This window comes from Chlorocebus sabaeus, chromosome 2 (assembly GCF_047675955.1).
Source record: "Chlorocebus sabaeus isolate Y175 chromosome 2, mChlSab1.0.hap1, whole genome shotgun sequence".
NCBI classification, from domain to species: domain Eukaryota; kingdom Metazoa; phylum Chordata; class Mammalia; order Primates; family Cercopithecidae; genus Chlorocebus; species Chlorocebus sabaeus.
In genome coordinates, this window is record NC_132905.1 from 63921273 (window position 1) to 63949150 (window position 27878).

At 46.4% G+C, this 27878-nt stretch overlaps 1 protein-coding gene across 1 annotated transcript; it reads right to left on the bottom strand.

The window, feature by feature from the left end:
• Positions 1–444: 444 nt before the first annotated feature.
• On the bottom strand, positions 445–27878 carry TBC1D20 (TBC1 domain family member 20). The gene is made up of 8 exons (XM_007963086.3): positions 27701–27878; positions 12880–13065; positions 9723–9803; positions 6512–6698; positions 6242–6343; positions 4930–5071; positions 3370–3557; positions 445–3107 (listed from the first exon to the last, which is right to left on the bottom strand). The coding sequence occupies exons 1-8, from the start codon at positions 27768–27770 to the stop codon at positions 2852–2854; spliced, it is 1212 nt and encodes a 403-aa protein (XP_007961277.1). The 5' UTR covers positions 27771–27878; the 3' UTR covers positions 445–2851.

Sequence of the window (27878 nt, forward strand, 5' to 3'; positions counted from 1 at the left end):
CCTTCCCGGGTATGGGGCAGGACCCTCTCTGGAATGAGGGTCTTACGAGCTACAGTCAGACTAGAGTCTGGCATTGAGCAAGTGAAATGAGGGCATAAGGTCACAGACAAAGACTCCATTTTTGAGGCCTGCAGTGCCCCAACAAAGGGCTATGGAAGTGATGAACCAGAACTGTGGACAAAAACGTCTACACACACACACACACACATATAAAATATCACGGTGCCCTGGGCAGCAGCTGGAGCGTGTGGGTCATACTTCTTGCAGATGAAGTAGAAACAGCAGGACTGTAGATATTGCCCAAGGTCCCATAGCCAGTCAAGGCCGACCACGAGTCCACAGGCCATGGCACAGTTCTGGGCCTGACATGGAAGGTGGGGAGCATCCAGATCAGAGACCATTCCCACTGAGTGGTGGGCAAGGACAGAATGACAGAAGAGGTGATTAGTAACCACATATGGCTATTTATTTGATACAGGGCTCTGTACAAAATATTTACACATATTCTTTACAGAATAAGTAAACCACCTGAAGGTAATTAGATAATGCTTTCTTCTCAATGACAGGGAGAATCCTGGTGTCAGCAAAGTTAAAAAAACAGATAAACATGATCCTTCCGAGGCCACAACTCAAGCAAATGCCACTTGCTTCCTAGGATCTGAAAAGCTGTGGCCTTGGGACCCTGGTCACATGAACCTCTTTTCCTCAACCCCATCAATTCCTTCAGTATTTACAAACAGGTTTGAGTGCTTGTGGAAGGAGGGGCAGCTGCTGCCGCCCACTGAAATGATGACAAGAGGGCCAGCTTGCTGTGGGAGAGCACTGGGAATATCTGCCACATCACCACCTCTGGAAGAATTTCCTTTGCCCTGATAAATACACCACTTTCTAAACTAATCCGTCTACATTAGGCTCACCCCAAGGTGGGGCTCCTGCCATGGACAATGATCCATCACTTTGAGCTTTTTTTGGTTTTAAAGTGCGTAGTGGCTGGGCGTGGTGGCTCACGCCTGTAATCCCAGCACTTTGGGAGAACGAGACAGGCATATCACTTGAGGTCAGGAGTTCGAGACCAGCCTGGCCAATGTGGTGAAACCCCATCTCTACTAAAAATACAAAAATTAGTCAGGCATGGTAGCAGGTGCCTGTAGCCCCAGCTACTCAGGAGGCTGAGGCAGGGAGAACTGCTTGAACCTGGGAGGCGGAGGGTGCAGTGAGCCGAGATTGCACCACTGCACTTCAGCCTGGGCAACAGAGACTCCATCTCAGAAAAAAGAAAATAATAATAAAATAAATAAAAATAAAGTGCTTAGTGTAACTCAGTGGACAGGGCTCCCAGCTGCTCTGGCTCGCCAGCTGCTTGGCATGTGGGACACCCTCCACCCTGCACACAACAGGCATGCAAGGAGGGCATGGAGGTCTGGATATGGTGGGGTGGAGTGCTTCTGGTGTGTTCACTTTAAGAAAACACCTGCCAAGAGAGATCAGTGCCCAGGAAAGACCAGGAAAATACAAGTACATGGCTGCTTCATACCATATACCCCAATTCTTTAAAGCAGCAAAAGGCACTTTTTTTTTTTCAGGCCAGAGTTAATCTAAAACAAACCTGGCTTTGCTTAGAGGGAAGCTGTCCTGGAAGGACTGAGTGATGCCTCTTGTTCCCTAAGGCCTGGAGAGTCTTTGGAGAAGCTTGGGCAAGGAAGTTGGCTGTTCCAGGCTCCTGCCAAGCTCTTCAGGCTCATTTGTTCCTTTCTGGGTGCCAGCAAGTTTCCAATGACATTTCCAACCAGGTAGGAGAGACCAGTTGACGAGACAAATCAGACCCAAAAAACGACGCTAAGGTAGTGAATGGGCGCCTATGTGGTAGTAGTATGATTTGAGGAAAACAGGAAGAAAAACTGGTCAGAAAGTGGCACTTTGGAAGTGGAAAGCTGTTTGCAAATAGCAACTCTGTTTAAAGTGAAATGTTAATCAAGTAGAAAGTAAAATTCAGGATCTTAGAAGCTCATCCTTCTGATGAGAACTATTTTTTTTTTCTGTGAAGGAACTATTATTACTTTAAAAGTGAGGGTAATTTACATATGGGGTGTATATATTCTAAAAATAGTAACAAAAGTACTTTTTATAAGAATGTTTTGTGGCTTGTAGAAGAAAACAGGGAGGAGAAAAAAAAAAGGCAGGCAAAACTAGTCTAGGTCTAGGCCCTAAAAATGAGCATTCCTTCCCACTTGACTGGAAATGCCCATGCAATCTCTAGGCGGAAAATAGGTAGGATTTAACAAGTAACCTAGTTCCCTTCTGTCTCTGATTTCTGACCAGCTGATGGAGCTGCTAGTAAGAGGGGCCGATCATGCTCCCAGACGAGTCCTTTGGCCTCTTGTTCTCAATCCCAAGCCTGACTCCTTCAGCAGCAGCCCCCTCCTCCTGTGTTCATCGGATGCGGGCAGACCAGGAGCAGTGAAGAGGGCATCCCGTGCTCCAGCTCACTTTCTACGGAGTAACTAGGAGGTTCCCGGTAACTAGGGCAGCCCAGGCCCAGCAGGTTGCAAAGGCAGCTGGAAGCTTCAGAAACCCACTTCCTCCAACACCGGGGGAGATGGCAGAGAGCCCATCCAAAAGCCCACTGGGAGGGGCATAAGATTCTGTGCCAGGCCCCCAAGTGCCCTCTGTGTCAGGTAGGCTCTCCTATTGGCCTCTGAAGTAAAGGCAAACACGAACAGGCAGGGCAGGGTGGCAGGAATAGAAAACTCTAGACAGAAACCCTTTTAATAAAGGAAATTCCACCCCTCCCAATCCTTCCATGGAAGGGTGAGACCTTAATGTGATGTAAGAGGAAGGTCTTCTCTGGCTTTCAGGGAAACAGCTGCAGCTGAAACTTAGGGGCCCACTCCAGGGCACTTTTCACCACAGCCAGTGCGGCCGCTCCAAGTGCCACCGTCAGCCCCATCACTGCCAATTTCACAAAGCGGTTGGTCCTTGGTTTGGTCAGGACATCTTTTGTTCGATCTTCAGGCCGCAGAAGTCCCCGAAACCGCTGCCGCAGCACCATATCAGGCCTCTGCTGGGCTGATGCCAGCTCAAAGTCTTTGAAGGTAGAGGCTGCCGTCCTGCAGGGGAAAGAGACAGAAGGAAGGAAGTGGTATGAAAGAGGAGAAAAGAAAAACTACACCACATAGGCGGTGGGCAGAGCCTTTCATTGCTGGGAACGCTCTTCTTGATAAAGACTCATATGTCTACAGTGAAGATTCCACTGGCCTAAGCGCAATCTCTGGAAACATGCCCCAATCCTGTCCCACCAGACACAAACCTTCCCTCACTTCTGCTCATTTACAGCCACCCGCACTCAACCAGCATCCCAGCCTTGCTCACCTCTCGGCTTGCTGTTGGGCAGCGGCCTCCCGAGCAAGTTCGGATGGGGGAAACTGAACAAAAAGGTCTCCTGCTCTGCTGATCAGTGTCTCATAGGGCAAGTCCTGAGGGATCTGGGACAACAGGTGGTGAACCGAGGCCATGTCACAGTCACAGTCCAGGACTTCCTGCTCGCGATACAACACAATCTGTGGGGAGGTAGTAAAGCCTTGCGGTCAGAGGCCAGACACACGGGGCCTGGGCCGCCTGCATTCCATTATCCTTGGAGATGAATTTAAACTGGTTACAGGCCGGGCGCGGTGGCTCAAGCCTGTAATCCCAGCACTTTGGGAGGCCGAGACGGGTGGATCACGAGGTCAGGAGATTGAGACCATCCTGGCTAACACGGTGAAACCCCGTCTCTACTAAAAAATACAAAAAACTAGCCGGGCGAGGTGGCCGGCGCCTATAGTCCCAGCTACTCGGGAGGCTGAGGCAGGAAAATGGCGTGAACCCGGGAGGCGGAGCTTGCAGTGAGCCGAGATCCGGTCACTGCACTCCAGCCCGGGCGACAGAGCAAGACTCCGTCTCAAAAAAATAAATAAATAAATAAACTGGTTACAGACAGGACTCAGCCCAAATGTTCAGCAAACTCTTGTATCCATCAAGGAAGTAATAACATATATACTCTCAGTGCTACTCCTACTGTCTGGCCCTTCCTGTGAACTCCCACCATGTGACATGAAAGGCTGACCAGTTATAATCTGAGTCCTTCAGGCACACTGGGCTGCTCAGGTGTCCCTTTAAGTCTTGAAAGAAATGAAGGAGATTCTTTTAGAAGAAAGCAGAAGAATTACTGGGAGGTTCCTGGAGCTCCAGCATAGAAGACATGGTTCAAAACAGTAGAAAGAACAGTCTTGCTCCCTTTAAGCATCTTCCTTCTGACTTTTGGTCCACAAACCCATGGATGCTCAAGGGACCAGTGGCCACTGAAAGACTTCCCTGAACTCCCATCTCCACCCCATCCCCCAGGCCCTTCTCCCTGAACTCCCGTCTCCACCCCATCCCCCAGGCCCTTCTCCCTGAACTCCCATCTCCACCCCATCCCCCAGGCCCTTCTCCCTGAACTCCCATCTCCACCCCATCCCTCAGGCCCTTCTACTAACTGGAGCCCCCACCCTCCACAAGCCACTTCCTTGTCTATCATGACACCAGATCTCTTCTTAAATCTGGAGTTGGCAGCTTGTACTACTACTTCCCTAATTCTGTTCATCAGCTGAATATATGTTCCAGGCAATGTCAATAGGAACCCTGACAATTCACAATGCAGACTAGCGTTTTAAAGGTTCAGAAGAGCCATGCAGCAAAAAAATCTGATTTTGTTTACCCAGCATTTCACAACTTATTATTTTTTTTTGTGACACCCCCATTAATATTGCATAGAATGGTGTCCAGGCACACCAGCCTCAAAAGTGCTGTCTTTTGCATCTTTCCATAATCCCCAGGTTTCCCTTCAGGGAAAATGACCACAGTGGGATGCGTGATGGTGAACCTAGTTGCTGGCTCGTGGCCTGTACCTACCACGGCTGCAAAGTAAATGGGCATCAGTGGGTGGCAGGCCAGGAAGAAGTCATATAACCGCACGACGTGCCTGAAGTCAGACAGGACATGCCCGAACCAGGTGATGAGCCAGCTGAGGGCAAAGATGGTCCCCACCTCAGCACTAAAAACAAAGGAAAGCTAGGTGTCAGATCCTGTGTGCCATCCCTTCCCTCTCTCTGGGCCTTCTCTGTCCTCAGTGCTGGTGAGAAGGAAGCATTAAGGAACAGAATTTCTGGAAAATTCAGCTACCAAGGAATTCAGCATCTTCTCCTCAGAAAATATTTAATACAAAGTCTTTAAGGTGTACCATGACACTAACACCACAACAGGGTCTGGGTGCTCTCCTAATGGCCAACAAATGTCAACTACAGGAATGAGAAGCAGTTGTTTTCAGAGAACTACGCCATGATTCTCCTTCTGAGTAAGTCTTACCCTTGTGGGGGGCACAGGTACATATTCCCAGGCCTGAAAACATGACCACATTAATTTTTCAATTAACATGAGACAAATGAAATATCTTCAGACGTAGCTGCCAGGCGTGGTGACTCACGCCTATAATCTCAGCATTTTGGGAGGCCGAAGTGGGCGGATCACCTGAGATCGGGAGTTCGAGATCAGCCTGACCAACACGGAGAAACCCCATCTCTACTAAAAAAACAAAATTAGCCTGGTGTGGTGGCACATGCCTGTAATCCCAGCTACTTGGGAGACTGAGGCAGGAGAATCGCTTGAACCTGGAAGGTAGAGGTTGCGGTGAACTGAGATCATGCCATTATACTCCAGCCTGGGCAATGAGCAAACACTCCGTCTCAAAGGAAAAAAGGCGTACCCATTACCTTTTAAAATTTTTTTAAAAAGAGGCATTGGCCAAGAACACATTTCCAACTAAACAGAGAAGAAACAAAACATCACATAGGATTTGCAAAAAAATAGTTCTTCTCTTTGGTACTTAGGAAATAAAACCACCCATGGTCGGCCTTCTCCTTCTCGCCGCTGGATCCCACAGGACTTCGTGTTTGTCTTGTGGCAATCATCTCAACATCTACCTTGGCATACATACCTTATCCACCTCTCCCCACTAGATGTAAACTCAAGGGATGGGATATGTCCCCCAAAGAGCACAGTCCCCAAAAAGTGCTCCAAGAACGGAATTATCCAGATTGCTGGTGACTGGAACAACTTGGGAGAACTTAACAAATCCCCCCAAGACAATGAGGAGACTGCGCTCGGCTTGTGAGGAGGGGTGTGGGTGTGTGTATGCATGCACACACAAATGCGGACACACATGTACCTCTGCATGAAGTCATGGAGCTCTGGATTCACCTGGTCAATGATGGGCATCAGATAGTTTAATATATGCTTGGTGTTGTCCATTGTTGGATCCATAAAATCCCTGGAGGGAGACAATTCAATAAGCCTGGTCACCAAACACTTAGATCAGGGCTGGGGGTGGCAAGGGCTCAAACTTCTAAAAAAAGTTGACCAGAAAATGGGCCAATGAGTTATCCCCAGGATGGCTGAGGAGTGATGCCTGTCCTCTCATGTCCTTCTGTACTAGTACCTGAGGTGGTGGGTAGATAATTTTTCTACCAGGGATGTTGCCAGCCTCTCGCCTACCACCAGCAGAAATGTGACCACAATGTCATGGTAGCCCTGGTAGTAGTGCAGCTGAGGGTTGCGCTCCAAGATGAGGAGGATGATGTCAATCAGTTCTTCCTGGAGCCCTTCTCTCTGTTCTTCTGGCATGCCTGGGGACAGGAACAGAGAGGAGATGCCTTTGAACATACCAAGCAGCCTAGTTAATAAGGAGGTCGAAGAAGGCCAGCAATGAATTTTCAGAGAAAAAAGGAAAATGAATTACAAATAATTTGGCAACGCATATCAGGATCCACTGTTGATACCACCTGGCATACAGGAAAAGGCAGCCGCTAGCTCTCCAGTGGGGGAAGCCGCAGACACCACCTTAACCAAGTCGCTGCAGTTAATACTGCTGGGACACAGTATTTAACTGCAGTATTTTAACTATGGGAGCTGCAGAAGCCTCTGCCTCCCGATGCGATGCACTGACAGAGCTCAGCATCACGTCTGCAGGATTCCTATCAACAGCGCACAAACCTACATCTCACGATGAAGAAATACCCAATACACCCAAAGTAAGAGAAATTTCACAAAAATAACTGGCCTCTCATACAGTACAAAGGAACTGTTCCAGATTAAAAATGGCTAAAGAGATATGATGACAGCATGAGAAACGCATAAACCTGTATTTCCTTCTCCAGTGAAGCACATGACTCGAAGAAATGGTGAAATGTGAGTAAAATCTGTGCATTAATTAGTTAACTATTTTTCAGTGTTGTTACTGATGTTGCTCAGTGTACTATAATTATGTGAGAGCCTTATATTTAGGAAATATATCCTGAAACATTTAGGGGTAAAAAGATGTCATGTTTGCAACTTAAATAGTTCAGAGAAAAAGTGTATGTCTATGTGTAAAGTGAAGGAAAGAGAGAAAGCAGCTAAAAAAGCAAATGTAGTAAAATGTGAAAACAAAACGAAATCTGGGTAAAAGGTATCTGGGGAATTCTTTGTCCTATTTTTACAACTTTTCAGTAAGTATGAAATTATATAAAAATAAAAAAATGTTAAAGCTGCATGTTTCCCTTTAAACCAAAGCAAACGTTACGGGAAAAACCGATCCTCTTGATCCAAAGATGTATTATAGCTGGAAACAGGGAAGCCTGTCTTGGGAGTTCTTTCAGAGTCCGGAGCTAGTCCTGCCAGCAGTAAAAATGCCAAGCCTTGGCCTCATGAGCCACATTAGAAGAACGGCACATGCACAGCTTCCCTACACCATTAGCTTTTAGTTATAAACACATACTCAGAGAGAGAAAGCAGCTAATGTAAGGGCCCAAACTAAACTGGACAAAGGATTGCAGGTAAGAGCAAAGCTCACCCCTTGCTCATATTTACCCCATCCCTTCTCAAATAGAAAGCATACCCTAAAAGATAAATAAGGAAATGAAGCAAACCCAGGGCTGCTGATAGGTGAAGCAGTGAAAGGAGTGAGAGTAAAAATTAAACCCTGTGTGAATTTTCAGCAAAAGAGCAGTGAGTCAAGCCCAGAAGACCATGAATGGAAAAAGAATATGAAGCCACATGGTAAGTTCAGCCTACAGAAAGAATATCACAGATATTACATCAATGGAAGAGGAATAAAGGGTTCAGAGGGAAAACAGGCTACCTAGGAAAAAATGGGGGCCAGGCACGGTGGCTCTCACCTGTAATCCTAGCACTTTGGGAGGCCGAGGTACGTGGATCACCTAAGGTCAGGAGTTTGAGACCAGACTGGCCAACATGGTGAAACCCCCTCTCTATTAAAAACACACACACGGCCAGGCGCGGTGGCTCAAGCCTGTAATCCCAGCACTTTGGGAGGCCGAGACGGGTGGATCACGAGGTCAGGAGATCGAGACCATCCTGGCTAACACGGTGAAACCCCGTCTCTACTAAAAACACAAAAAACTAGCCGGGCGAGGTGGCGGGCGCCTGTAGTCCCAGCTGCTCGGGAGGCTGAGGCAGGAGAATGGCGTAAACCCGGGAGGCGGAGCTTGCAGTGAGCTGAGATCCGGCCACTGCACTCCAGCCCGGGCGACAGAGCAAGACTCCGTCTCAAAAAAAAAAAAAAAAAAAAAAAAAAACCACACACACACAAAATTAGCCGGGCGTGGTGGCAGGCACCTGTTATCCCAGCTACTTGGGAGGCTGACGCAGGAGAACTGCTTGAACCCGGGAGGCCGAGGTTATAGTGAGCTGAGACAGTGCCATTGCACTCCAGCCTGGGCAACAAGAGTGAAACTCTGTCTTTAAAAAAAAAAAAAAAGGGAGGTATCTGTCCTATGTGATCTCATCCAAACCAGCAGGCTAGGAAAAGGGAATGGACCGTGGGCATGTGCTTTTATCAAAACCACGCTGGCAGACTGCTGCTACCTGGGGATTGCGAAAGTCTGTCCAGGAAGCAGGAATGCCAGCAGGAAAGCAGCCCCTTCAACAACAAAAGCCAGGCCAGAGCACAGTCCAGAAGAGGGAGGCAGGAGCTCAGAGGCTCCTGTTCCCTTTAGCAATTCTCCTTTCTTCACAACCTAAAGGTGGAGTTGCCAGAGGAAGAAAAATAGGTCATCCATGCGACATTTGTTGCCCAGTTCCTTTCACTGTGAAAACTGAGACAACGGTCCTTCTTTTCTTTCTTCCGGAAATGAAGAGGTAATTTTAGGAATATATTCTCTTTTTTTTGTTTTCTTTGTATTTATTTTTTTTTTATCTATCGCTGCTGAACAAATTAAGGAATATACTCTTACACAAACAGGGAATGGCCTCTCTTCCCTCTAAGGAATCTTACATATGTATGCGCAAGATATCATTATTTTTAAACCTAATTAAGATATTAATCATTCATGTTGGTGCCCAATTCCACACCAATCTGCTCTTAAACACCAGACTGATGGCTCTAACAATTCTTATTAACTCCTTTTTGTGGCTTCAAGGAAAAACAAACCCTCTTCTCTCATTCACCACCTCCAGGCCAGGAGAAATTATTTTTGGTTCAGGCTTTCGCAGTGGGGGTCTGAAAGTGACCAGGCAACAAAAGGATGACTCAGCAAAAGGAGAGTTCTGAAGGTCCCTGAGGAGGCACGGTCCAGCATACTAGGTCACATGGTATGACCTGGGACAGATACAGTCTTTCCAAATGTGGCAGGACCGCGAGAGCTTCTCACCAGGAGGGAACCGCCGCAACGACCGCCGGACGTCCAGCAACACTTGTTGGTAGTCCTTGCTCATCTGCCGTAGGTTCTTCCCTATTGAGGGAAAAGGAACGTTACTACAGGAATGTCCAAGAAGCCAGACCAGAAGCAAAACATTCTAGGATGACGAAAAAGGCCTAGAGGATACATGTCAGCTTTCTCCCAAAGAGTAGTATATGACTCAAGATACAACATTTGGCAGGGAATCCCTAGTTTAGTTCCAAACATTATGTTTCCTGCAAGTCACAATGACCCTAAGAGAAGGGAGCACAGACTTCCCAGGAGGTAATACAATGGGGTGAGAAGGAGAACAAAGATGTAAGGAGAACAGGCGTCTCGTGCAGAAGGCCACTGCACATCACTGGGAACTGCTCTGAATTTCAAAGCCCACAGCTACAAAATAAGGATATTCCCTTCCAAGGATCAAATAAAATCATGAACGTGGGAACAATACACCACTGAAAAAAACCCTAACACCTATAAAGTTGTGGGAGCACTAAGCTGTTTAGAAAGGTATACTGAGACTCACACAAAGAACCACCTAACATCTCTCGACCCAGCAATTCTAAAACTAAGATGCTGCGAAGACGAGACAGTCCTTGTGTTCAGCTGGTACGTCCAATACAGTGTGAAAGTAAGGAGGCAGTCTCTAGCTGTTATATAGATAACAAGTGTACATTTCCCCCAAACAAACCAAGTGCTGTATAATAAGCGTACATTTCCCTCGCAACCCAAATCAAAAGCTAGTAAGGCTGCGCAACACTTCCTCACATGCAGGCTTCATGGTATAAAAAGATGAGGGAAGTTTGGAACCTGGTAGAACATCATCTCAGGATTCAGGGTGTGAATATGGCACTGCCTTAGCCTTCCAACAAAAAGCTGACTGCTCTGAAGCAGCCAATTCCAAGGATAGTAACAAGTGGCAACTCGACACCTACTGGGTGACATCATGACACTGTGAACTTTTTGGTGGCAGAAGTCCTGTTTCAATCATCTCCAGTACCTGGCACACAATCATAGCACAACTAATATTTGCCAACTGAATGAAAGAATCCTCAGCAGTTGGCATTTTGCCATGATGGCAGGAAAGCTACAAGGTGAGCTCACTGAGTGAATGGCCAGCAGGGTGGATTCACTGTTCTGCAGGACTTTTCTTTACTATTTTGAACTGCATTCCAAGGAACTCTTTTTACTACATAGACCTTGCATATTAGTTAGGTAACTCTTTTCACAGAATTACAGGATTTTACAACTCCAAAGGATCTCAGTATTTCCAAATAAAAAGAGGGTGTTTTCTTTTTTTTGAGAGTGTCTCACTCTGTCGCCCAGGCTGGAGTACACTGGCACAATCTCGGCTCATTGCAACTTCCACCTCCCGGGTTCAAGCGATTCTCCTGCCTCAGCTTCCCTAGTAGCTGGAATTACAGGCGTGCGCCATCACACCCAGCTAATTTTTGTATTTTTACTAGAGACGGGGTTTCACCATGTTGGCCAGGCTGGTCTCGAACTCCTAACCTCAAGTGATTCACCTGCCTCAGCCTCCTAAAATGCTATAATTACAGGCATGAGCCACTGTGTCTGGACAAAAAAGGGTGTTTTTGTGTGTGTTTAATTTTACTTTACTTTTAGAGATGGAATCTTGCCATGTTGCCCAGGCTGGCCTCAAACTCCTGGGTTCAAATAATCCTGCCTCAGCCTCTCACGCAACTAAGACTACAGCGGTGCACCACCATGTCTGGCTTTTTTTTTTTTTTTTTTTTTTTTGAGGCAGAGTCTTCACTCTGTCGCCCAGGCTGGAGTGCAGTGGCGCGATCTCGGCTCACTGCAAGCTCCGCCTCCCGGGTTTGGGCCATTCTCCTGCCTCAGTCTCCCGAGTAGCTGGGACTACAGGCACCCACCACCGCGCCCGGCTAATTTTTTGTATTTTAGTAGAGACGGGGTTTCACCGTGTTAGCCAGGATGGTCTCGATCTCCTGACCTCGTGATCCGCCCGCCTCGGCCTCCCAAAGTGCAGGGATTACAGGTGTGAGCCACCGCGCCCGGCCGTCTGGCTAACTTTTAACTTTTTGTAGACAGGGTTTTGCAATGTTGCCCATGCTGGCTTCAAATTTCCAGTCTCAAGTGATCCTCCTGCCTCAGCTTCCAACAGTGCTGGAATTACAGGTGTGAGCCACCTTGCCCAGCCACAAAATATGCATTTTTTTTTTTTTTTTGAGACGGAGTCTCGCTCTGCCACCCAGGCTGGAGGGCAGTGGTGCAATCTTAGCTCGCTGCAACCTCCACCTCCTGGGTTCAAGCAATTCTCTGCCTCAGCCTCCCGAGTAGCTGGGATTACAGGCACCCACCACCATACCTGGCTAATTTTTGTATTTTTTTTTTTTTTTAGTAGAGATGGGGTTTCACCCTCTTGACCAGGCTGGTCTTGAACTTCTGACCTCAAGATCCACCCGCCTCGGCCTCCCAAAGTGCTGGGATTACAGGCGTGAGCCATGGCGCCCAGCCCAAAATATGCATTTTTAAAAGACACTTGCCAAGCAAGTATGTAGAACAAAGCATATGCATTTTGAATAAACTCACTTGCCTAGGCAATATTTTAATCCCTAATAAAAAAAGAACTTGGCTGGGCGTGGTAGCTCACTCCTGTAATCCCCGCACTTTGGGAGGCCGAGGCAGGCGAATCACTTGAGGTCAGGAATTCGAGCCTGATCAACATGGCAAAACCCCGTCTCTACTAAAAATACAAAAAGTAGCCAGGGGTGGTAGTGCATATCTGTAATCCCAGCTACTAGGAAGGCTGAGGCAGGAGAATTGCTTGAACCCAGGGGGCAGAGGTTGCAGTGAGCTGAGATTGTGCCATTGCACTCCAGCCTGGGCAACAGAGCGAGATTCTGTCTTAAACATAAATAAATAAGTAAAATAAAAACAAAAAAAGAACTCATCCCACTTTTGAATTAAATTCTACTTATTGGTTTGGCCTTATTTTCAGAGTGGGCCCAAGCATTTCCCAAAACACTCTAGATTTATTCATATACCCTTCGTTTGAAAGGACCATAAAAATTAAAGATCCTGGACTTCTTTTCTCCCTGTCTCCTAGATACGCTCCCCTCACAGCCTCCCTGACTCCCCTTACCTGATATAGGAGGTGGGTCATTGGCACTGACATTGAGGAGCTTGGGCCACACTTTTCGTCTGATCTCATCAGTCAGGAGCCCTCCTTCACTGATAGCCATGCGTCTAAGGGCAGCCACATCAGTGGGATCACTGTTCAGAGCCTGGTGTATCTCTGCCACTTTCTTTTTCCTTTTGGCGTTAAAGTCTGAAAATAACGATAGGGAAGAATTAGGCGTATATTCAGCACGTGCATGTTTTCTGCCTAGGACTCAATCTCCTTTTTGATGTGAGGTACAGGTAGTATCTCCTCTGAGCTCTAAGACTGCCTGCTGGCATAAAGGCTCATAGCCACATGCACTGTCATTTCAGGCCCAGTCTACTGGGCCTCATGGGGGAGGCTTGGAGAGCCCATTATAAAACAGATTTTAAATCGCCAATTTTTAAAAAGAGAGTCTCTTTTTATAGGTCTGAACCAAAAATCATAGGCACAGACTGGAAATAATTATTAGTTGTTGTTTTTAAGAGACAGTGTCGGCTGGGTGTGGTGGCTCACGCCTGTAATCCCAGAACTTTGGGAGGCCGAGGCAGGCGGATCACAAGGTCAGGAGTTTGAGACCAGCCTGGTCAATATGGTGAACCCCTGTCTCTACTAAAAATACAAAAATTAGCTGGGCATGGTGGTGCTCACCTGTAGTCCCAGCTACTCAGGAGGCTAAGGCAGAAGAATAACTTAAACCCGGGAGGCAGAGATTGCAGTGAGCCAAGATCGTGCCACTGCACTCCAGCCAGGATGACCAAAAAAAAAAAAAAAAGAAGAAGAAAAATAAAGAGACAGTGTCTCTCTAAGTTGCCCAGGCTGGCCTCAAACACCTAGGCAACACTGATCCTCCCACCTCAGCCTCCCAAAGAGCTGGGACTACAGGTGCATGCCACCATGCCTGGCCCAGAAAGAATTATACGTTTTTAAAATTATTTTTATTTTTGAGATGGAGTCTCGGTCTGTAGCCCAGGCTAGAGTACAGTGGCGGAATCTCAGCTCACTGCAACTCCGCCTCCCAGGTCCCAGTTCAAGCAATTCTCCTGCCTCAGCCTACCAAGTAGCTCAGATTTCAGGCATGCACCACCATGCCTAGCAATATTTTTATATTTTTAGTAGAGATGGGCTTTCACCATGTTGGCCAGGGTGGTCTTCAACTCCTGACCTTGTGATCCTCCTGCCTCAGTCTCCCAAAGTGCTGGGATTACAGGTGTGAGCCACCATGCCCAGTACATTTTTTTTTTTTTTTTTTTTTTGAGATGGAGTCTTGGTCTGTCACCAGGCTGGAGAGCAGTGGCACAATCTCAGCTCACTGCAACCTCTGCTTCCTGGGTTCAAGTGATTCTCCTGCCTCAGCCTCCCGATACATTTAAAAAAAAAAAAAAAGGTAAGCGAGGCTGGGCGTGGTGACTCATGCCTGTAATCCCAGCACTTTGGGAGGCCGAGGTGGGTGGATCACCTGAGGTCAGGAGTTTGAGACCAGCCTGGCCAATATGGTGAAACCTCGTCTCTACTAAAAATACAAAAAAAATTAGCTGGGCATGGTGGCCTGCGCCTGTAATCCCTAGTAGGAAGGCTGAGACAGGAGAATCGCTTGAACCTGGGAGGTGGAGGTTGCAGTGAGCTGAGATTGCGCCACTGCACTCCAGCCTGAAACAGAGTGAGACTCTGTCTCAAAAAAAAAAAAAAAAGATAAGTGAAAAAAGAGATGTGTTAAAATCAGACAGATCTTGGTTCACATCCTGGGTCTGCCACTTATCTGATCCATAATCTTGGGCAGATGACTTCCCTGCTCTGGGCCTCTGGACTGACACCCTCTTGTCAGGATAGTTACCATGGTACACAGTAGACACTTACTAAATTTTAGTTCCTCTCCTCACTCTGAAACAACACATATTTTACAAATCAACCTACAGATATTTAATCAGTACATAATATGCAAAGCACTAAGGAGAGATACTGTGTAAGTAACAAGCAAGGAATTACAATTATAATAAATGCTCAGTAAATTCAGGCATATCTAGCAGTTAGTGTCAATGTTTTCATAAAAGAATGTCTGTTCATTCTTAAATCCCAAACTTCACAGAGCACATATATCTCTTACTGTAACAATTTTTTCCTGTTGTTTAGATAGGAAAAATGCATATCACCAAAACTCAGTACTACATTGAAAACAAAACCACATGAAAAAGTCTCCTGTTACACGTTACTACAACTGGTAGAAACACTAGAATCACATAGAGATTTTTTTTTTTTTGAGACGGAGTCTTACTCTGTTGCCCAGGCTGGAGTGTAGCGATGCAATCTCAGCTCACTGCAACCTCCCTGTCCCAGGTTCAAGTGATTTTCCTGCCTCAGCCTCCCGGGTAGCTGGAATTACAGGCACGTACCACCACGCTCGGCTAATTTTTTTTTTTTTTTTGACGGGGTTTCACCACGTTGGCCAGGGTGGTCTCAAACTCCTGACCTCAAGTGATCCACCTGCCTCAGCCTCCCAAAGTTCTGAGATTACAGGTGTGAGCCACCACGCCTGGCCAACACAGAGATGTTTTCAAAACCAGAGTGTCAAAGGGTACTTGGGTTTCCAGTGTGGCTGGTGGGGTGAGAGGCTGTGACACTGCATACAAAGGAACTGTTTCTTAAAAACCATAATAAGTAATGTTTTAAGCATCTTACATCCTTATGCGATAGTCTGTTACTCATAGGCATTTTGCCATGTTTAAACTGCTTTTTAGGGCTGGTCTCCTGTGTGGTGCTGTTTACAACTCATCACAATCAGATTTCTTTGTTCCTTTTCTACTCCCACTGATTTACCTGACTAGCCTTCAAATAAATAAATAAATAAATAAACAAATAAATAAATAAATAACATTTTTAGGAAATTGGTTGGGAATTTGTGGTTAGTAGCCATCATATCATTTTTCTATGTGAAATAACGGAGTATTGCTTTTTGTCCTTTTGGCTAAGATCAGGGGAGATAAAGGAGTAAAAGGCTCTGAGAGTTTGCATACAGAATGTCTGCTTTTAGGGACGGCTTGCTGAAGTTTAAAATGGATGATGCCTGTATTTCGGTTCTTTCTGGTTGTTGGTACCATTGAGAAAACATGTCAAAAACACAAGAAACATTACACGAGACAACACCAAATGTCACAAGGCAGTAGACTATAATTGTTAAAAAAGGCACGTGCAGACAATAATGACCAAGAGCTCAGAGACTACAGTGGGTCAGGGCCAAGCTAACCTGAGAACTGTACCTTAAAAAGGAAGGGGAGCAAAACTCTCTTGACATGCTTAATTGTGATGTTTAATGGACATCCTTGCAGTGCAAGACAACCTTTTTAAAATAAATTCTCGGCTGGGGACAGTGGTTCACGTCTGTAATCCCAGAACTTTGCGGGGCCAAGGCAGGCAGATCACCTGAGGTCAGGAGTTTGAGACCAGCCTGGCCAACACGGTGAAACCCTCTCTCTACTTTAAAAATACAAAAAACTAGCAAGGCATGGTGGCGGGCGCCTGTGGTCCCAGCTAGTCGGGAGGCTGAGGCAGGAGAATCGCTTGAACCTGCAAGGTGGAGGTTATAGTGAGCCAAGATAGCATCACTGCACTCCAGCCTGAGCGTCAGAGCAAGACTCTGTCTCAATCAATCAATCAATCAATCAATCAATACATTCTCTCAGCTTCAGACCCACCTATCTTTGGTCTCTTAAGTTAAATCCAAAGCAGCACCCATCACATCTGCCTTTTCTTCACTTTTGTCTCCCATTGCTTCCGGATACCTTCTTCCTTTTCCTGCAAAGCCCATTCTGCTGGAGTGGGAAAGTCCAACGCCTTGATACCAGGATCTTGCTCAGTCACCCAAGATGGAGTGCAGTGGCACAATCATGGCTCACTGCAGCCTCAACCATATATATATAGTTTAAATAAATCAATAAATTCTCTCTTAATGATGGTTCGAGCCTCACCACTTGATTAGAATCAGCATAACCTGTAGGATCTTACTTGGAATTGAATTTTGTATTGTAATTTTGTTCCTGTTCATTTTTAAATTTTATTTTTGTTTCACTGGAAAGATGATGCTCAGTTTTAAACGTTAAAAGTGTACAAGCAAAAGGCCAGGTGCAGTGGCTCACACCTGTAATCCCAGCACTTTGGGAGGCCAAGGCAGGCGGATCACGAAATCAGGCGTTCAAGACCAGCCTGACCAACATGGTGAAAACCCCGTCTCTACTAAAAATACAAAAATTAGCCTGGCCTGGTGGCGCACGCCTGTAATCCCAGCTACTCAGGAGGCTGAGGAAGGAGAATTGCTTTAACCCCGGTGGTGGAGGTTGGAGTGAGCCAAGATCGCACCACTGTACTCCAGCCTGGGAGACATAGTGAGACTCCATCTCAAAAACAAACAAACAAACAAAAAGTGTATGAGTTAAGGGAGCCAGGTACAATGGCTCACGCCTGTAATCCCAGTGCTGTGGAGGGACGCAGTGTGAGAATCACTTGAGCCCACAAGATTGAGAACAGTCTGGGCAACAAAGTGAGACCCTGTCTCTACAAAAAGTATGAAAAGTTAGCCAGGCATGGTGGTCCCAGCTACTTAGGAGGCTGGGGCGAGAGGATCACCTGAGCCCAGGAGCATAAGGCTGCAGTGAGCTATGATAGCACCACTGCACTTCAGCCTCGGTGACAGAGCAAGACCCTATTATCAAGGCACTGGACTTTTCCACTCCAGCAGAATGGGCTTGGCAGGAAAAGGAGGAAGGTATCCTGGTGACCTGTCTTTAAAAACAAAAACAAGGCTGGGCACGGTGGCTCATGCCTGTAATCCCAGCACTTTGGGAGGCCGAGACGGACAGATCACCTGAGATCAGGAGTTCGAGCCCAGCCTGACCAACATGGAGAGACCCTGTCCCTACTAAAAATACAAAATTAGCTGGGCGTGGTGGCACAGGCCGGTAATCCCAGCTACTCAGGAGGCTGAAGTAGGAGAATTGCTTGAACCCAGGGGACAGAGGTTGCGGTAAGCTGAGACTGCAGATCGCGCCATTGCACTCCAGCCTGGGCAACAAGAGCAAAACTCCGTTTCAAAACAACAGCAGCAGCAGCCAGGCGCAGTGGCTCACGCCTGTAATCCTAGCACTGTGGGAGGCCGAGGTGGGCAGATCACCTGAGGTCAGCAGTTCGAGGCCAGCCTGACCAACGTGGAGAAACCCCATCTCTACTAGAAGTACAAAAAATTATCTGGGCATGGTGGCACATGCCTGTAATCCCAGCTACTCGGGAGGCTGAGACAGGAGAATTGCTTGAACCTGGAAGGCAGAGGTTGCAGTGAGCCAAGACGATGCCATATGCCACTGTGCTCTAGCCTAGGCAACAAGAGCAAAACTCTGTCTCAACAAACAAACAAACAAACAAACAAAAAACAAAAACCAAAAGCAGCCAGGGACTGTGGCTCATGCCTGTAATCCTACCCTTTTTTTTTTTTTTTTTTTTTTTGAGACAGTCTCGCCCTGTCACCCAGGCTGGCGTGCAGAGACACAATCTCGGCTTACTGCAACCTCCACCTCCCAGGTTCAAGTGATTCTCCTGCCTCAGCCTCCTGAGTAGCTGGGATTACAGGCGCGCGCCACCATGCCTGGCTAATTTTTTCTTTTCTTTTTTGTATTTTTAGTAGTGACAGGGTTTCACCATGTTGGTCAGACTAGTCTCGAACTTCTGACTTTGTGACCTGCAAGTCTCGGCCTCCCAAAGTACTGGGATTACAGGCGTGAGTCACCACACCCAGCCTATCCCAGCACTTCAGGAGGCTGAGGCAGGTGGATCACTGAGGTCAGGAGATTTGAGACCAGCCTGGCCAACATGGTGAAACCCCATGTCTATTAAAAATACAAAAATTAGGCCTGGCGCGGTGGTTCACATCTGTAATCCCAGCACTTTGGGAGGCCAAGGCAGGCGGATCATGAGGTCAGGAGATCAAGACTATCCTGGCTATTACAGTGAAACTTCATCTTTACTAGAAAAATACAAAAAAATTAGCCAGGCGTGGTGGCAGGCGCCTGTAGTCCCAGCTATTCGGGAGGCTGAGGCAGGAGAACAGCGTGAACCTGGGAGGCGGAGCTTGCAGTGAGCTGAGATCGCACCACTGCACTCCAGCCTGGGGCACAGAGCGAGACTCCATCTCAAAAAAAAAAGAAAAAATTAGTTGGGCATGGTGGCAGTCACCTGTAATCTCAGCTACTGAGGAGGCTGAGGCAGGAGAATCGCTTAAACCTGGGAGGTGGGGAATGCAGTGAGCCGAGATCATGCCACTGTACTCCAGCATGGGTGAAAAGAGCAACACTCTGTCTCAAAAAAAAAAAAAAAAAAAAGCAACAAGAACATGGATTCACCTGCTTATATAAGAAAAAAGGGGGAAAAAAAAGTACGAGTTGCCTTGTTACAATAAAACTAAATGTGTATACACATAAAGGAAAGGAAGGACATTCAGGGCCTGGGATGAAGTATACAGAAGAAAGGCCAAGAGATACGGCCCTTCCATTTGACAGTAAATAGACTAATGAAAAAACATTTATGTAGTATATATTAGACACAAGGCACCAGAGTTCATGTGAAGTGGAAGATATCACCAGAAGGTAGGGTAGATTTTAGAAAGGACTAACATCAGAAGGTACATTAGATTTTAGAAGGGACACTAAGCAGCTTCCCCAGCAATGTTCTAGTCTGAGACCACAGTCTACAAACTGTTTCCATGACAAAGCTGTACATTATTATTATTATTTTATTTTATTTATTTTGCAACAGAGTCTTGCTTTGTATCCCAGGCTGGAGTGCAGTGGAGCAATCTTGGCTCACTGGAACCTCTGTCTCTCGGGTTCAAATGATTCTCAGGTCTCAGCCTCCCAGGTAGCCAGGATTGTAGGCGCATGCTGCCACCACGCCTGGCTAATTTTTGTGTGTTTTAGTAGAGATGGGGTTTCACCATGCCAGGCTGGTCTTGAACTCCTGACCTCAAGTGATCTGCCTGTCTCAGCCTCCCAAAGTGCTGGGATTATAGGCATGAGCCATCACATCCGGCCCATTATTAACATAAATTAAAGTTGGTACTAGTAAGTCACAGGTGAGCTACCTACGAGACCTGAAACATAAAAACCACATAAACAGAGGCACTAACTGGTTTGGAGTCACGTGCAATTGGAGGTGCAGACAGAAAGATAATACAAGTGACTTTTCACCTTGGTAAACCTGCCCTCCTGGCTTCACTGCTGTTTCCTGGTAACCTAGTAGGGTGACCATTTGTTCTCGTTTGTCTGAGATCTTCCTGGTTTATATCTAGAGTACTGGCAAATTGTTCATAGCAAACCCTTTTTGTTCCCTGTACTTTCAAATATGTCCCAGTTTGGATGCCAAATTAAATGGTTACCCTACCTAGAAATCATTAAAAATAAAACCCCTTCTGGGCACGCCTGTAATCCCAGTACTTTGGGAGGCCATAGCGGGCAGATTACCTGAGGTCTGGAGATCGAGATCAGCCTGACCAACATGTTGAAACCCTGTCTCTACTAAAAATACAAAAATTAGCCAAGTGTGGTGGTGCACGCTTGTAGTCCCAGCTACTCAGGAGGCTGAGGCAGGAGAATCGCTTGAATCCGGGAGGCAGAGGTTACAGTGTGCTGAGATCGCGCCACTGTACTCCAGACTGGGCAACAGAGTGAGACTCTGTCTCATAAAATAAATAAATAAATAATAAAATAAAACAGGCTGGTGGCTCATGCCTGTAATCCCAGCACTTTGGGAGGTCGAGGCAGGCGGATCACCTGAGGTCAGGTGTTCCGAGACCAGCCTGACCAACATGGCAAAACCCCGTCTCTACTAAAAATACAAAATTAGCCAGGTGTAGTGGCGGGTGCCTGTAATCCCAGTTACTTGGGAGGCTGAGGCAGGAGAATCGTTTGAACCCAGGAGGTGGAGGTTACAATGAGCTGAGATTGTGCCATTGCACTCCAGCCTTGGCAATAAGAGCAAAACTCCGTCTCAAAAAAATAAATAAATAAAATAAAAATAAAAATAAAATAAAATAAAATAAAAAGCACTGCTGGCATGGTTTTTAGTTGAGACGGGGCTCATGCCTATAATCCCAGCACTTTAGGAAGCCAAGGTAGGCAGATTGCTTGACCCCAGTATTTGGAGAGCAACCAGCCTGCGCAACATGGCAAAATCTTGTCTCTACAAAAAATAGCTGGGTGTGACAGCATGCACCTGTAATTCCAGCTGCTTAGGAGGCAGAGGCGGGTTGTAGTGAGGCATGATTGTGCCACTGCACTCCAGGCTGGGTGACGGAGTAAGGCTCTGTCTCAAAAATAAACAAACAGGTCGGGCGCGGTGGCTCAAGCCTGTAATCCCAGCACTTTGGGAGGCCGAGACGGGTGGATCACGAGGTCAGGAGATCGAGACCACCCTGGCTAACACGGTGAAACCCTGTCTCTACTAAAAATACAAAAAACTAGCCGGGGGACGTGGCGGGCGCCTGTAGTCCCAGCTACTCCGGAGGCTGAGGCAGGAGAATGGCGGGAACCCGGGAGGCGGAGCTTGCAGTGAGCTGAGATCCGGCCACTGCACTCCAGCCCGGGCGACAGAGCGAGACTCCGTCTCAAAAAATAAATAAATAAATAAATAAATAAATAAATAAATAAATAAAATAAACAAACAAAAATCTCCAGTTTCTTCTGTCAGCACAGCATCTAGTCAATTGTTCATGAGATGTGTTAAGCTCTTGACTCAGGTGTGCCCTTCTATCCATTCATCTGCCTGCCCATTTGTCCAGTCATTCTTCAGTCTGTCACTTAATGAGTGTCTACTTGTACTAAACACTGTACTGGGGATAAAAAAGATGAATTACTCCCTCCCGGCCCTTGAAGGGCTCACAGCAGGGACACAAACAATTATTATATATAACAGAATCTGAGGGATTATGAAAATCCAGAGGAAAGAATGACTACTTCTTTGTTTTTTTTTTGAGATGGAGTTATGCTCTTGTTGCCCAGGCTGGAGTGCAGTGGCACGATCTCGGTTCACTGCAACCTCCGCCTCCCGGGTTCGAGCAATTTTCCTGCCTCGGCCTCCAGAGTAGCTGGGATTACAGGCATTCACCACCACGCCTGGCTAATTTTGTGTACTTTTAGTAGAGACGGGGTTTTGCCATGTTAGTCAGGCTGGTCTCGAAATCCTGACCTCAGGTGATCCACCTGCCTCAGCCTCCCAAAGTGCTGGGATTACAGGAGTGAGCTACCGTGCCCGGCCAAGAATGACTACTTCTAAAGGAGTCAGGAAAGTCTTCACCAAGAACATATTCTGGATCCTTCTTTTCAATTTTTTTTCTTTTTTTTGAGATGGAGTTTCACTCTTGTTGCCCAGGCTGGAGTGCAGTGGCGCGATCTCGGCTCACTGCAACCTCCGCATCCCAGGTTCAAGCAATTCTCCTGCCTCAGCCCCCTGAGTAGCTGGGATTACAGGCACGTGCCACCATGCCTGGCTAATTTTGTATTTTTGGTAGAGATGGGATTTCTCCATGTTGGTCAGATTGGTCTCAAACTCCCAACCTCAGGTGATCCACCCACCTCGACCTCCCAAAGTGTTAGGATTACAGGTGTGAGCCACTGCATCTGGCCCTTCTTTTTAATTTTTATTTATTTATTTAGACAGGGTCTCACTCTGTTGCCCTGGCTGGAGTACAGTGGCACAATCATAGCTCACTGCAGCCTCAACCTCTAGGGCTCAAGCGATCCTCCCACCTCAGACTTCTGTGCCACCATGCCTAATTTAAAAACATGTTTTATAGAGGTGGGGTCTCACTCTGTTGCCCAGACTGATCTTGAACTCCTGGGCTCAAGCAATCCTCCTGCCTCAACCTCCCAAAGTGCTAGGATTACAGATGTGAGCCACCACACTGGGCTCTGGTACCTTCTTAAAGAAAATTTTGCCAAAGGGAAGAGTGTGTTAAGGGGAAAGTACTCCAGGCAGAAGAAAAGAGTTATATGCAAAGACCTTGTCACATGAAAGAAATACCATATCCAGGAAACAAAGAGTTCTATGACGCTGAAGTGTCAGGTAAAGGGAGAGAACAGAAGCAGGTAGCACCGCAGTAAAAGAGGCCGGGCTGGATTTATCCCGCACAGGAGTCTGGGTTTATCCTGCACTCAGGAGGAACACAGGGAGGGATTTTACTTTGGGCCTGAGGGCCATCCTTTGGAAGACCAGGCTGTATGTTTTCAAGAGGGGTCAAAAACACGCAGGAAACAGAGAAGACTTTTTATATAACATTGGTGGAGGCAAAACCTGAGAACAATTTAATTTCCAACAAAGAGAAAAAAGTCTAACATATTTAATTTTTTTTAACTTGGGAGTACCCCTGCACTTTCCACACATCACAAATTGACAGCACTTGAGCGGCAATACTGAATACTGCTTGAGGGAAGCTGACATTCAGAAATCTTGTTAACCTATTTGCTAAGAGTACGATAATTTTTCTTCAGTTTGTTTAGACACCTCACCTCTCTTTCTAAATAAGTTATTCGGCAATCTGGGAGAAAGGAAATCTTGTATCTTGGGGGAAAAAAACACTATGCAGTCAACTGAATTTCCATGAGGTTTTGGCAAACCATATGCCAGAATGTTACTTAATTCTGAACTCAAATCCTCAAAATCATACCTCCCATAACTCATTTCTCTTAAGATTCTGTCCCAATTTTTTTTTTTTTTTTTTTTTTTTTTGAGGCAGGGTCTTACTCTGTCACCCAGGCTGGAGTACAGTGGCACGATCATGGCTCACTGCAGCCTTGACCTCCTGGGCTCAAGTGATCCTCCTGCCTCAGCCCCCCAGGTAGCTGGGACCACAGACAGGCTCCATCTGGCCCAGCTACTGTGTGTGTGTGTGTGTTTGTGGGGTGTGTGTGTATATATATATATATATATATATATATATATTTTTTTTTTTTTGGTAGAGAAAAAAAATGTTGTCCAGGCTGATCTTGAACTCCTGGATTCTACTGATCCACCCACCTCGATCTCCCAAAGTGCTGGGATTACAGGCATTGAGCCACCATACCTGGCCTCCAATTCTATTTTTAATACTGCATTTCAAAATTTACTTACTATTTCAAAATTTTTGGCACTCTGTGGGAACGCAACAAATACATGCAGAATATAATAAGTGATTTAGTTTATTGTTCCTCTGGAAAAAACTGGCTTGCAGTAAATGACATTTTTTTTCCATACTGTTAAGATGATGCTCACTGCAGAACTCTCTAAACAGATCTGCAGACTCTTTGGCCTGTTTCTAAAACTACTGGTGTTTCCCAGAGTAGGATGCTGCCCCAGTGTGGATTTCGACTGCTGTTTTTTTCAGGCCCCAACACCACCTTCCTCAACCCCACACCCTAGTGAGTAAATGTCAGTGGCCGATGGAGAAAGCACTCCCACGTGTGCCACTCTGACAAATACTTTATTCCAACTAAATGTATAGACTTTCATTGTGACATAAAAAGGGAAGAGGAAACAGAAAACTCAAGTGAGCAAAAGATGTATGAATACAGAGTGAGATCAACTGCTAGATGACACAGGGAGGGAGGTTAGCAGCATCTCCACTGAAAAACAAATTCACAGACATCCTGTTTATTTCCGAAAGAGAAACACCATAGAGCTATTCTTGGGATGTTCAGGAAAAGATTAAAATAAACGCCTATTATGTATTATATTTCAAGATAAACTTTATAGAGTTAGAGCAGGACACGCATTTCTGGACTTGAGAATGCCATATCTGGCTTGGAATAAAAGCCCACATTTCATCTAGAGGTAGAATGTATGTCATTCTAATCTCCCTCAATCCTTTCTTCTCCAATTTCTTTATTGCCCCATTTACAAGAGAGTGCACTATTATTCCAAAGCCGAAACCTTCCAAACTCCTTTATAGTAGAGGTCTTGGCTATCATAACCATGATGGAACAAAATGACTGTCCTACAGCTGGCTGCAAAATATAAGACTGCTATAAATAAATCCCTGATGCCTGAAAAGTAATTCATTCGACAAAGGAAGATAGGTATGACGTTGGCCTACTCTTTATTAGAACGCTTATTTTTATTTATTTATTTATAAAGAGTGCAAAGCAGACTTCATTTGAGGGGTACCACAGCAACAGGTATAGAAACAACTGCAACAGGGTCTTGTAGTCAGGGAGAGAGATCAGACTCAACTCCCTAAAATGTTAATTTTAACAATGGGACACTTTAACTGAACTGTTGTTCTTAATGGTTCAGATAAAGATGACACAACCCACTACTGTCTTAAATTTCTCTCAACTCTGGCTACAGAATCCAGGTAAAGATTTCTGCCTCCTCAGAGTAATAGGCATGTCCAAAATCACCTGGATTAGGGCACTTAATATACAGGGAAGGGACAATAACAACTAAAGATGACCACTATCCATGTCTCATCTAAAAGTTTTTTCATGTATTTTTCCATATCACCAAAACAAATACTAACTTGGATCAACTAATTTATATAATGGAATCTCGTGTGAGAGTACAAAATTCCATACTGATTATTTGGTTTAAGCTTGCATTATCATAAAAGCTTTACAGTCTTTAAACTGAAGTTAAGCTCACATTAAGCAATGCTAGTCTTAAAACAATGGAGGGTTGGGGACGTTTTCTGTGGAGGGAGGGAGACAGACATCCCCCTACACCCACCCACAACTCCTGATATTGACATTGGAAATTAACTTAAAAATTTATGCCTGTAGTCCCAGCTACTCAGGAGGCTGAGGTGGGAGGATCACTCAAGTCCAGGAGTTGGGAGGTGACAGTGAGCTTTGACTGTGACACTGCACTCCAGTCCGGGTGACAGAGCAAGATCCCATCTCTCAAAAAAAAAAATGCTTTAACTCCATGTCTGTACCAGAAGACCACAGCAGGAGAGGAAAACCTTATTTCAGTCTGGGTAAGACTTCTATTAAACACAAAATAAAACAAAGTAGCCTCTGTTTTTAGAGGTCTTAACTAGCAGTTTCTACAAAACAGTATCCAAATTAGCAAAGATTCTGTTAACTACCTGGAACATAAAGCAGGTTATAAAGACTTAAGAATGTTTCACCCCTTTAATGGAAAAAAAACAGTCGTGAGCAAACCAATCTGATCATAAACGCTACAAAAGAGGGATAAGCATTAGGAACTTTGCCAACAATACTCTGATATGATTAAAAAACAAAACAGTAACAAAAACAAAAAACCTCATTTTTAAATTTGTCCCATTCATCCAGAGAAGCAAAATCAAGGAAACTAGAGGCGGTAAAGTCTTGCAACAGACACACAGCTGCACTGCCAACAGGTCACAAGACCCATGTTGCCTAGGGCATTGACTATTATGCCATGAGGACAGACATCACACAAACACTAGTAATGAAAGGGTTACGGTGCCAAAGGTTCAGCGCTCCATCCACTTCCATTCAGTATCAGAACATGAGAAAATGAGAAAAAACAGAAAATGAGCCCAAATAAAATATAAAATAAAATATGAATACTAGCAGCTTCCTCAAAATACGTGGGTTGAATAAACGTGTTTGGCTCTGTTATGGGTACCATGCATCAGAGGACTGGAAATGGGGAAGTCACCTTAGTCTTCAAGGAAAAAAGATTATATAACTTGGTTCACGGTGTACATTCATAATTTTAACTGTCATGTATTTATTGAATGAAAAACATTTGAGAACATAATGTGCAACAAAAACATGAGTTCACAGAAATGGTCCAAACTAAAAGAGTATAAAAATAGAATCGCTTTGTATACAATAATGTACTCATTACTGAGATAGGGTCTCCATCTGTCACCCAGGCTGGAGTGCAGTGGCGCAATCATAGAGTAGCCTCCAAGTCCTGGGTTCAAGCGATCCTCCCGCCTCAGCCTCCTGAATCGTTGGGATCACAGGCTCGAGCCTCTACATCCGGCTTTTAAAAAAAAAACTTTTTGTAGAGATGAGGCCTCGCTATGTTTCCCAGTCTGACCTCGAAATCCTGGCCTCAATCGATCCTCCAACCACGGCCTCCCAAAGCGCTGGGATTACAGGTGCGAGCCATAGCGCCAGGTCGCTTTTACACAACTAAACAACATTAAATAGGTGGCAGAAGACAGACAGAAAGTCGATTCGTGGTTGCCAGGCTTCGTGAATACTGGGGAATGGGGAGTGCCTGCTAATGGGTAAGGGTTTCATTTCGGAATCAGACAGCGGCGATGGTTGCACAACTTTGTGAATGTGCTAAGAATCACTGAACTGTGCACCTTAAAGGGAGAATTGCATGGTAATTAAATCGGCGGTACGCGGACAGCGCGTCAATCAAGCCGGCGACAGTGAATGAAGTTCGGGAGAGCTGATTTCCCTCGGGGAGGCGGCTCCGGGAGTCTGCGGACGTGGCAGACACCTGGGACGGGGTGGGCCTGCCCGCGCTGGGGGAGTCCCGGTCCTCTCCACACGAAAGAAAGCCAGGGCGCGGAGCTCCCGCCCGCTCTTCTGCCTGGGGACGCTACTCTGCCGCCAGGCTCCCTCGGGTCAGCTCGGCACCCGCCTGAGCCCCCCAGTTCCAGGCCCTCTCCCCAACAGACGTGCCTCGGGCCCTCCGCCTCTTCCTCTCTCGCCGCCCGGAACCCCGCCGCAGCCCCGGGTCGCCAGCCCGCGCCCCTCCGGCACCGCCTCCGCCACCAGCTGCCACTGCCCCCTGGGCCGCCCTCGCAGGCCGCTCCCGGCGCCCTGGTCGGCTTCCGTACCTGCCTTCTCCGCGCCGCCGTCCCAGTGGCTGGAGTTGGGGCCGTCGCCCTGCGCACTCCGGAGGGCCATGCCCCGGGGGCCCGGGCCCCCACCCGAGCCCCGGCCGGTGGCGGAGCCGGGAAACAACGCGGCTCCGACCGCGGGACGTAGCGCCCGCTCGTCATCGGCAGGGTCCGC